General features: G+C 46.3%; 1 protein-coding gene across 1 annotated transcript in view; it reads right to left on the bottom strand.

Moving 5' to 3' along the window:
* Positions 1-3,263: 3,263 nt before the first annotated feature.
* Amdhd1 (amidohydrolase domain containing 1) overlaps positions 3,264-11,918 on the bottom strand; it is a 14,364-nt gene continuing 5,709 nt past the window's right edge. The window contains exons 5-9 of the mRNA XM_005358158.3: positions 10,249-10,474; positions 7,462-7,586; positions 7,036-7,129; positions 6,174-6,334; positions 3,264-4,459 (exon numbers count right to left, since the gene is read on the bottom strand). Coding sequence (XP_005358215.1) covers positions 4,372-4,459; positions 6,174-6,334; positions 7,036-7,129; positions 7,462-7,586; positions 10,249-10,474 — 694 coding nt within the window. The 3' untranslated portion in view covers positions 3,264-4,371. The remainder of the gene's footprint in view (positions 4,460-6,173; positions 6,335-7,035; positions 7,130-7,461; positions 7,587-10,248; positions 10,475-11,918) is intronic.

Below are 11,918 nucleotides of genomic sequence, written 5' to 3'. Positions count from 1 at the left end.
AGAGAGAGAGAGAGAGAGAGAGAGAGAGAGAGAGAGAGAGAGAGCTTACCCATTCTTCCACCCAAGCTGCAGCAGAGGCAGCAAACCCCAGCACAGGGCTGTTCCCACTCCTGGTTCAACAACGCTGGCTTCCTGTCTACTTCTGTCTTTCTTTGACAGATGTCATCCCTAGGTTTTGTATAGAGCTCTGTCAGTTCCCAGTCTTCAAGAGTATATAGGAGATACGGGGCAAGCTGTGTCAATGGCTTGCTATCGTGATGTTCTTCAACTGGGGAGAAATTGAGCCGAGGGACATGTGTGTGTTCATCACATGCACTGGCAGTGAGCTGCACTCCTATCTCCTACTTTTATTTGTTTTGAACAAAGTTTAGCACCTAACATTTGCTTTTCTGTTGCTGTGAGAGAACACTGGGAACAAAAGCTGCTTTGGCAGAGGAAAGGGTTTCTTCCGGTTTACACTCCCACGGACGGTTCGTCACCTCAGGCAGTCAGGGCAGCAATCTGGAGGAACGCCACTTGCTGCCTGTTGACTCTAATTATTTTACATACCCCAGGCCCAGTTGCCTAGGGTTGGGGCCACCCACAGTGGGTTGGGTCTTCCCCACCAATTACCAATCAAGATAATCCTTCACAAACGTGACCACAGGGATGTGGGCGGTCCCACAGAGGAGCCTTCCCAGTTGACTCTGAGGCCCTATCAAGGTAAGAACTGTTGTTTACTAGGACTCACCTTGACCTCTTTAGACAAAGTGAGGGAAGCTAGTCAGGTTTCTGAACGACTCAATCAGAAAAAGCTAACAGATCTGAGACAATGTGCTGAACCCAGGGCCTTGCCTGTGGAGGGGTGGCCAATGAGTTGGCATATCAGGGTTCCCTTCCTTGGGGTGCTTGCCTGGGTTTTTTCACTGAGGGCGGTAGGAGAACGCGAGTCCTCAAGCATAAAGTTTGCCAAAACTTCTGTTGTCACATCTGCTGATTCCCTAGTGGCCAACACAAGCCACGTGGCAAACCAGAGCCTGATATTATACGGCATGGACATATGACTTAGAATACATTCTCAAACGATCTACCCAGTTCATAAAACCTAATAAACATGTGGAAAGAGGTACGTTTCGTACAATTTTACTTGTGTTTTATTTTTGGGTCTGGCCATTGTAACACTTTTATTAGGTATCATGTTATCATAAAGCTATGGGTCAGGACCCCTTTGGAAGTTGAACAACTCTTCCATAAGGGGGGGGGGTCACTTAAAACCATCAGACAACACAAATATTTACATTGCAATGCATAATGATAGCAAAATTACAGTTATGAAGTAGCAACAGAAATAACTTTATGCGGGGGGGGGGGTGTCACCACAGCATGAGGCACTGTACTAAAAGGTTGCAGCATTAGGAAGGTTGAGAACAACTGTCATAAACAACTGATCAAAAATAAATAAATAAGCAATTGATCATTTTGCCCTTTTGGGTATTCTCAGTTCAAGGCATTCATGTATTAGATGTGAACGCTGGAAACAAAGGCAAGAGCGTTCACTCGGCTCAGAGGAGACCCTGCTTGGTGTAAACGGTCCCTCCTTTTTGCTACCGCTTTGTTCAAGGAAAGCCTGGGATTGCAACGGAGCTTACGGAATGAACAACTTTGGAGAAGGCATTTTCTCTTTCCTGGAGCCAGGGAAGTCATCTTTCTCTCCTGCTTGCCCTAGATGAAGAAACCCGGAGTTGACTGACAGCCAGATCCAGGGCATTGCTGGGTGGCAGAGCAGGAATCTGGGTCATCTTGTGGCTGACTTGCTGTGGATACCAAAAGGGGTCGCCCTGCTTCTAAATTTCCAACGGTGAGTTAAAGAGGCTGTTTCTTCACCCCATCTCTGTTTCTTTACTTCCCTCCTTCTCTTCATTTCTTCCTCCCTTGGTACTGAATTTAGGGTCTCATACATTCTAGGCAAGTGCTCTACCACTGAACTATGTATTCCCAACTATTTTATTTTGAGATTGTTAGGTAAGGCAGAAATGAGCTTGAGCTCTGGTTTGGTTATAGATTTATTTATTGTGTATACAGTATTCTGCCTGCAAGCATGCCTTCATGCCAGAAGAGGGCACCAGATTTCATTACAGATGGTTGTGAGCCACCATGTGGTTGCTGGGAATTGAACTCAGGACCTTTAGAAGAGCAGGCAGTGCTCTTAACCACTGAGCCCATGGGTTATTTTTTTTTTAAGGGAGCAAGCTTTTAAGGTTTTACTTTCTCATGTTCATCTTAGCCCTAGCAGGATCACAAATTCTCTGAAGGTGATGCCCAGCTTAGACTTAGAACTTCAGACAGAAAGGGAGCAATCTCTACATTTTCCAGGTAGATGAAAGAACTCACGGTGATCAAAGCCTCATGTGTGCGTGCGTGTTTGTGTGTGTGTGTGTCTTTTTTCATATCTATTAGCTCTCCTGTCCTGCACAGCACCCAGCCCACACATTCTCTTCTCAGAAGGGTGCTACTGCCTCCCGAAGGCGAAAACTTCTTGGCAGGCAAAAGGTTAAGTTGACTTGAACTAATATGACCTGAAAACCTTTTGGGTTCATTTTCTTTCTCCTTTCTGTGATTTTTCATTTTGTTTTGCTTGTGTTTGTGACAGAGTCTCACCGTGTAGCCCAGGTTACTAGCCTGGAACTCAGAATCCTCCTACCTCCACTCCCCAGTGTGAGGATTTCAGGCGTCTACCACTACTCTGGCTCACATGTGGTAGGAGTTGCCTATGAAAAGAGCCAAAGACACCAGGTGGCCGTGCGCGCCTCTAATGCCATCATTTGGGAAGGTGGATCTCCGTGTTCTAGGCCAGCGTGGTCTAAAGAGAGAGAGAATTCTGGGACAGCCAGGGTTACAAAGCAAAATAGTTGGGGAAGGGGGGACGCTAAGGCATTTCTCCTGGGACGTAGATGGTTGTTTAGAGGTTTTGCTATCAAAGCCTAGATTTGACCCCACCTAGTCTCTTCTGGAGTGGGGGCAGGTGCGGTTGCTTTCTCATCCACCACGCCCTCCTCCCACTGCAATCTGTCACGAGTTGACTCAGCGCCAGGGGTGGGTGCTCTCCCAAGCTCGTGCCCCACGATTTGGAGCTTGAACAGAAGACACAGTTGTGAGCTGAATAAGCCTCTTCACTCCACTCCTAACGTGCCGCAGGTATACGACCACAGCAGCAAACTCTACCTAAAGCGGTGGTCTTCGTTTATACGGAACGGAGCACCTCATTAATTCAGGCTCCAAATTTGACGATGGTTTGGCAACTAATGTTTATTTGTGAAACCACTACTTTGTAAATTGGACAGTGTTCGATAATGCTGCGATCACAAAGATCACAGAAACAGTTTTACAGGTTTCCAAGTAAGCCGATGTGGCGTGAGAGATACCAGTTTATATAAACAATCATTCCCTCTGAAAATGATTTTGTGATTTGTTCTTTGAAATCCAAACACGCTGTAGACAACACTGCTGTACTACTTCCGGGGCTGCAGGAGCAATGGTGGCAATATTTATACAATAAAACCCTTTCCATAGCTTTGTGATATGAAAAGGCTTTAGCAGGAAGATTTTTTTTAAAGCTACTTCGTCGGTGTTAATCAAAATGCATTCATATAGGAGATTTCTCATGTCTGTGCAAGATATCAAGTGTTGAACTCTGTGGTGAAGCTTCATTCCAAAGGCTGACAAGATGTTAAAAATGGAAGACCACGTCTGCCCCAGACTAGAAAGCATCTCAAAAGACAAACTGTGGGGAGAGAAGATTCTGTTTGTTTCTGAGGAAATGGTCCCGTTGGCCTCCTCGGGGCAGATCACTTTCAAAAACAAAACAGAACTCTCAGGACAAGTTTCTCCACAGAGGAGCAGAGAGCTACCTCATCATAGCCAACCCCGGAATATCTGTAGCCAGCCTTTGAGAAACGACTCTACATTGTATCCCAATAGGTTTGCCTGTTTACACACCCAGGCACACACATTCAAGTCAAATAAGCTAACCCCTTGAGTTTTCAAGCTAACAGTAGGGCATGACATACGATTAGGTTGAAGTGACGTGGTTCTGGCAAGCTACGGAGGTGCTGTAACTTAGGTGGATTTAATTGATACAGAGAACGCGTCTTCTCTTTCCTTCCAGACCTATCATTATAAGAATACATTCTTATATTATTACATTTATTGACGTGGCAGCGTCGCGGGGAGCGGAGGAGTCGGGTACACATCACAGTGAGCTTCTGGAGGTCAGAGAGTAACTCTTAGGAGTTTCTCTCCTCCCCCCATGTGAGTTCCAGGGATTGAACTCCGGTCAGCAGGCTTGGTGACAGGAGACTTTACCCACTGAGCTATCTCATTGGTCCAGCTCTGTCACTTTTTGTAGATGACTTTTCCTTTAGCTATAACATAGTCAATTAATTCGTGATGGCCTCCGAACTGGTAGATCAAATGTTCCCATCTAGAAAGAAAGCAGTCGCTTCAGCGTGTGCAAATCAAAAGCACCAGTGTGTCAGTGAATTTAAAGTGAATTCTGCACGTGTGTGTGTGTCCGTGTGTGTCTGCGTGTATGTGTCCATGTTCTGTACTGAATGAAAAGGAGAGAGCTGATGGAGGAAGGTCATTTGCCTATGTGTTACTTTCATTGGTTGATAAAGAAACTGCCTTGGCTTTTGATAGGTCAGCAGCTTAGATAGGCCGAGTAGACAGAACAGAATGCTGGGAAGAAGGGAAGTGAGTCACAGACATATATAGCTCTCCTCTCCAAGATGGACGCAGGTTAAGATCCTTTCCGGTAAGCCACCACCTCGTGGTGCTACACAGATCATTAAAAAAGGGGTTAATCAAGATGTGAGAATTAGCCAGTAAGAGAACGGAGATATGGGCCAGGCGGTGTTTAAAAAGAATACAGTTTCTGTGTAATTATTTCCGGTAAAGCTAACCAGGTGGCGGGAAGCAGCCCGCCGCTCCTATTTCTACAGAGAGCTGAGCACTGGTGAGCAGTGTGTGTGTGTGTCTGTGTCTGTGTGTCTGTCCTGTATTGAATAAAAATGAGAGAGCTGAGAACTGACAAGCAGTGTGTGTGTGTGTGTGAGTGTGTGTGCATTCACGTGTATGAGTGTGTGTGAGTGTGTGTGCATTCACGTGTATGAGTGTGTGTGTGTGTGAGTGTGTATGAGTGTGTGTACATTCACGTGTGTGAGTACACACATGGACTATGGCTGTTCATCTGTATGAGTCCACATGGAGGCCAATAGGACACACCAGCTGTCTTCCTGAATCACTGCCCACCTTGCTTTTTGAGGTAGGTCTGTCACTAAACCTGGAGTCCCTCAGTTTGAGTAGACTGTCTGCTCAGCCAGCCCCAGGGGAGCCCCCCTGCCTCAGTTTCCCCAGGGCTGAGCACACAGGCCCACCGTCCCAAGCCTGGCTTTTATTGTGGGCACTGGGGATAAATTTCAGGTCCTCATATTCAGACAGCAAGGGTTTGATATGAACGGAGCCAGGTCTCCCGCTCCTGAACTTCTCAAAACTGATTCATGGGTGGCACATGCACTTTATCTTTGATGGAAGGAGGCAGTTCTTCCAGGAGTGACATTATGGGGCTGCTGTCCTCTGTAGAACATGGGTCCCCGAGGGCTGTGATAAGCTCATGGGAGTAAAAGAGACATAACATTGCCAGCATCTGGATTTAGACGTTAGGATCCAACTTGTAGCCTGGGAGGCCCAGGTCATACACCTCGGGTGAGAACTAAGAACTCAGGAACAGAGCAGCCGAGTGGAGGCATTGAGATTGAGAGCCATTTGATCCCATGAGTCAGAGAAAGAATAAGTCAGAGCCGGAGTGATAAGGAGAAAAGAGAATGAGCCAAGCACAAACTCAAACACACAGACTCAGGGGCAAGTCCAAAGTCCAGGGAAACAGCAGCAATTGGAGGCCCTGAAAGATGCAAGGCACCTGGACAGATCTAAAGACTTGTAGACTTGCTTTGCTGTGTAGTTGAAGACCTCACGGGGGCTTCTGCTTGGCAAGGGGTAAAGACAGAGGGGGCTGGGTAGTCTGTCATCTACCTGATGCTTACTAATAGCAAGCAGAAAGGGTCCTAACACTTGCCCGCACGTGCATCAAACAAGACTAGTTGCTGCGGAGGGTACTCGCTCGGGAGGCCCCTCACCTGGATGCATTGATGATGACGACATCCCCCTGCTTGCCAACCTCCAAAGATCCGTGTGTGTGAGACTTCCCCAGGGCGTAAGCTGCGTTGATGGTGGCAGCGGCCAAGGCCTCGGGCATGGACATTCTCATGTTCACACAGGCCAGATGCATGACCATCGGCTAAGGCAGGAAGAGAAGGCATTGGAGGAGCAGCCATTACAAGTCAGGATGCACAAGCAAAGACGATTAAATGTGTGTCCGGTAGGAATAGCTCAGATAGAGTTTGTGCTTAGTGTGCAAGAGGCTCCAGGTTTGCTTCCACTCCTCTTCCCCCCAAAAGTATGTATGTATGTGTACATATACAAATATATAAAGATAAATATATAAATCTATACACATACATATATAATGTATATACTGTGTAATGTATTATATATTATACTATACACATATAAGGAATATATAGCTCAGTTGCTATGGGAAGATGCAATTTTATAAATAAGATTCTTAAACTTTATTATTGAATAATACTGTATATTTAATATTACAAGTTTTCAGGAACCTTTGCTGTGTTTGCCTCCACCCTCACCCACTAAAGCCTCGCTGTCTCTGTTATGCCCAGAGAAGGAAAATGTCTTATTATAAACCTTAGCCTAAAGCTGAATCAGAAGACAATTCAAATTGAGATTTATCTCTTCAGTCCTGGGTGCATTCGTGTGGGCAGAAAAATTCAATTAAACCACTGCCTGTACCCTTTTTCTCTTCTCAGAGAAATCATTTTAGATCTTTAAATATGTTTTCACAACGAATGAAAATTTTAAACATTTATGTATTCCACCGTTTACTCTGTTCAGAAAATAAAGTATCTTAGAAGTAATTACCATTGAAAAGCAGTAGGCATTGGGGTTGAAATCACTGCCCAGGGCAACTATGACTCCCTCCTCGAGCATCTTCCTGGCTCGAGGCTGCTTCAACCTAAGGGAAGAGGGGAAAGGTGTCTGTCTCCAGCCGGCGCTTTTGCAAGAACAAAGGGGACATTTCCTGTTCTAGAAGAGGAAAGAGAGTTCCAGGGTACATGGTGGAGGGGAGGAGACCATTAGCACTGCCCGCCCGTTTTCCAGACTCGTCTGTTGTTTGCACCTTTAGGATGATGGCTTTGTACCACTACTGCAGCATCCCTTGGCATCCGAGGTTCTGCATCATATGTTCTCGCGAGATCATAGGCAGCAACGCCTAGGCACCCCTGGAGTCTCCATCCTCACAACCCGTCCTTGAAGGCAGCGTGTCAGGGTGAGAAAGGCCCTTACCTCAGCATGTAGGCCGTGGTAGGTAGAAGGACAGCGGTACACTTAGCGGCAGCCATGGCAGCGATGCCTTCGTCACTTACTTCCTCCAGGTGACTGATCGCCTGTGCTCCCAGTTCAGCCCCAAGCTAGGCAGAATGGGCAGACAGGGAAAGGTTTAACATACAACAGTTCCATACATGACCCTACTTCCTCTGCTTTGTGGAGATTCTTGTCAACCATTTCTAATGAGCACAGGTCCCCAAATATATATTAGGTCTGTCACGGACCGCCATTGGAAAATTAGCACATTGGTAAAAAACTCGTCTTCAGGTGGGGTATGGTGGCTCACATCTGTGATCCAAGCACTGGGAAGAGTGAGGCAGGAGAGTTGCCAGCCTTGGCTGGCTACATAGTGAGTTCCAGGCCAGTCAAAACAATAGAGAGAGATTTTGTGGGGTTTTTTTTTGTTTTTTGTTTTTTTTTTTTGCTTTCTCTGACCAATAGGAACTCACTGACCACAGAGATCACAGTCATTCCACAAACTCAGCAAACACTTGCATGCAAACATTACACGTCTGTACCCTAGGCCCTGTACTGACCTCCAGGGAAAGGGAGCTCCAAGTGTCGGGTGCAAGCTTAGTCAGTGGGGGGGAAAAACAGGGCGAAGCCACCATCTAACATTAAGTACATTTGGGGTGGGGTTCCAGAGAAGTAGCAGCCAAGGAAAAGCGTGGATGAGAACGTGGATTATCCAGATTAGAGAAACAGTGTGTTCAAAGCGGAGGATGTTAAAAGTAGTCTGTTGTGCTTGGCTAACAACAGAGAGGCAGAGGAGGTAAAAAAAGATGCAAGAAAGGTGGAGAGATAAGGAGGGTTCAGTTTTGGTACCCATATCCAGAGGCCAGAATCCGTACTAAGAGCAACACTCTCTACCTCGTTTTACTTGGGATTACTATGGTGATGAAACACCGCGGTCAAAACTAATGGAGGGACGAGTAATTTGGATTGCACTTCCACATCACTGTTCATCATCAAAGGAAGTCAGCACAGGGACCTGAACAGGGCAGGTACCTGGAAGTGGGAGCTGAAGCCGAGGTCATGGAGGGGTGCTGCTTACTGGCTTGCTCATCAAGACTTGCTCAGCCTGCTTTCTTATAGAACCCTGGAATACCAGTCCAAGGAGGGTAACACAGTGGGCTGGGCCCTCCCCCACCAATCACTATTTAAGAAAATGTTCTACAGTTGGCTCTTACGGAGGCATTTTCTCAACGGGGGTTCCCTACTGTTAGACAACTCTAACTTGTATCAGACTGACAAAACGAAGCTAAACTAAACTAACCAGCGCACGCCTTTAATCCCAGTACTCGGGAGGCAGAGGCAGGCGGATCTCTGTGAGTTCGAGACCAGCCTGGTCTACAAGAGCTAGTTCCAGGACAGGCTCCAAAACCACAGAGAAACCCTGTCTCGAAAAACCAAAATAAATAAATAAATAAAATAAAATAAAATTATGTTGGAGACAAAAGACTCTGTGCGTGTCTGTGACAGCGTTTCCAGCGAGGTTCACCTGAGGGGTAAAGCCTCTCCTTGGATGTGGGTAATGCGATCCCACAGAATGGGGTCTCGGATTGAATAAAGGGAAAAAGTAAGCGGAGTCCCGGCATCCCTCCCCCACCGCTTCCTGACCGTGACTGCCACATCTTCTCCACCACAACTGACTGTGTCCCCAAACCATGAGCCCTTCCCTCTAAAGCTACTGCGGCTGGGAGGCTGTCACAGCGAAAGAGAAGTGGCTAATTCGTGTGCTGACCACAACATGACTTGGATTTAGCAAAGGATGCTTCTCTCCACTGTAACTATAATAGAAGTCATAGGAGACAATAAAGGAAATAATCAGGCTAGGGGTAGCACAGCGCTCCAGCCCCTGCTCGGCGGGCACAGAGCAACAGCCGCCACAGGGAATGATGGGCAAGCAGAAATAAGTTGTGTGTGTCCCAGCCTGTGTGTAGATATGAATGCACACGTGCCTGTGTGAATCCTTCCATGTGTGTATGTCTGTGTGTGCAAGTGTGCATGTGGATGTATGTGAGTCTGAATGTGTCCCGTGTGTGCATGTCTGTGTGTGTCTGTGTCTATGTGTATGCCTCGTGTGCATGTCTCTGCGTGAGTGTCTGTGTGCGCCCGTATGTGTGTGAGTGTCTCTGTGTGTATCTGTTGGGAGTGTGTATAAATGTGAGTGTGTTTGTCTCTGTGTATGTGTGTGCGCGTGTGAGTGTGTACGTGTGGAGGTCAGAAGAGAAGCTCAAGTATCGTTTCTCAGGCACTGGCCCCTGTTTGTCCGTCCTTCCTTCCTTCCTTCCTTCCTTCCTTCCTTCCTTCCTTCCTTCCTTCCTTCCTTCCTCCCTCCCTCCCTCCCTCCCTCCCTCCCTTCCTTCCTTCCTTCTTTTTCTCTTTCTTTTTCACAGGGCTTTTTGGTTTGTTTGTTTTTTCAAACAGAGTTTTTCCTCTGTGTAACAGCCCTAGCTCTCCTGGAACTAGCTCTGTAGACTGCTGGGATTAAAGGTGTGTGCCACCACTTCCTGGCTCCAATAAATAATTTTTTTAAACATGTATTTGTTAAACATGCCTGCAGGCCAGAACAGGGCACCAGATCTTATTATAAATGGCTGTGAACCACCATGTGGGTACTGGGCATTGAACTCAGGACCTCTGGAAGAACAGCCAGTGCTCCTAACCTCTGAGCCATTGCTCTAGCCCCCATGAATCACTCCTTTTGCAGGCATGCAGGAAAGAGATGAATGTCAGTCATACCTCCGCGGCCTTCATTGGGTGGAGTTCATCCCCGTGGAAGTTGATCTGTAACCCCATCTTTTTTCCACCCTCAAGAATCCTTCGGGTGGTATCCAGATCAAAGACACCCTTCTCACAGAACACGTCTATGTTGTCAATGTGTAGGTCCCCGTGTCTGCTGAGTTCCCTCAGCCTTGGCAGGTGGTTATTGATGATGTCATCAGTGGCCTCAATGACAGTTTTCCCTCTAGTGGAAGAAAATGAGATAAGCATGGGCATAGTCTTCATACGTGTTCATACATGTTCTCTAATAGTTGTGATGTGCAATGCATTGCTTAATAGTCTCCTTATTATGTGTATTATAGGTACATTAAAGACTATATATAGTTTAATGAAAGAAGGATAATAAACAGTATAGGCAAGTGAGCTTAAGCTTCAGAAAGGAAGAGAAAAAGTCCAGAAGAGAAGCCAGAGCATTTGGCAATTGTGCACGCTCACATAGCCGGGGTGGTGATGAGACTTCCGTCTGGAGGACTAGGCTGTGCGATCTTTGGGGAGGTCAGCAGGCCCCTAGCTGTGAAGCTGAGTTTCTCTATCAAGGACACTTAGAGGCCACCCTGAGCCCCGGCTAACGTTCTTCCTTTTTCTTCTTCTCTATTCACAAGTTTTCCTGTTGCCTTTACCTAAGCGTCCTGCCTTGTGAAAGGGGTGGAGCGAGGAGAAGAAACACTTTGTAAACCTTGGGAGTTGTTAGCAATGAGCAGGGGCAGACAGAGCATTTGAAATCAGCCAGACGTGGAGTGCCCCAACCCCTTCCTGCTCCAGAACGTTAGACACGTGGTTTGGCTTTGATCTGTGCATGAGGGTAAATCAGTGGGAATTGAGATGCAGCCTTCAGAGGCTCATGGGAAGCTGGAGATGGTTTCCCTAAAACTCCAGTCCCCTGTTAGGCATGGCGGCTCTCACTCAGCAAAACATGGAGGTGAACCCGCAGAGGTCAACAAGCAGGGTGTTTACACAAGCTATTTCTGTGTCTCACACCAGTGACGTAGGGCAGGGTGTGTATAATTCTTTATTGCACGCGTGTTGTTCATGTTTGGAAGAGTTAAGAAACACCCTTAAAATCACTTCGCTAGCCGGTAAGCTGCACTTAAACTCAAGTTTCAATACTTAAAAAAAAATATTTAAAAAGCAGACTGTCCCATGCTTTAAACTCTACTTGAAATCGTCTACAACTCCCTAAGACAGGCTCTTTCAAAAGTCTCAGTTCAAACTTCAGTAACTTAAAAAAATCGAAATGCTAAAAGCTTAAAACAAAAATAATTGAAAATATTAAATATTTATATTTCTTTTCTACATAATCAGCTGGATGAATTTCTATCTTTCTTTCTCTCTCTCTTTTTTTTTCTTTTGAGACAGGATCTCACTATGTAGCCCTGGCTGGCCTGGAACTTTCTGTGTAGACCAGGTTAGCCTCAAACTCACAAAGGTCAACCAGTTTCTGCCCTCTGAGAGCTGGGATTAGAGTCATGCACCGTCATGCCTGGGGTGTTCTTTTAGTACAAAACTTTAGTGTTAATTTTTTGGTTCCTCTGATTGAAGATCGTATGGGACTATCAGCAAGAACAATTACATTCCCATACATCATGGTGTCATGGCAATGTACATTGTACTGTATTCTTTTTTTTTTT

The sequence above is a fragment of the Microtus ochrogaster genome, chromosome 24 (genome assembly GCF_000317375.1).
Source record: "Microtus ochrogaster isolate Prairie Vole_2 chromosome 24, MicOch1.0, whole genome shotgun sequence".
In the NCBI taxonomy this organism is placed as follows: domain Eukaryota; kingdom Metazoa; phylum Chordata; class Mammalia; order Rodentia; family Cricetidae; genus Microtus; species Microtus ochrogaster.
The sequence above is the reverse complement of the archived record's forward strand: the minus strand, read 5'-3'. Positions and strand labels throughout refer to the sequence as shown.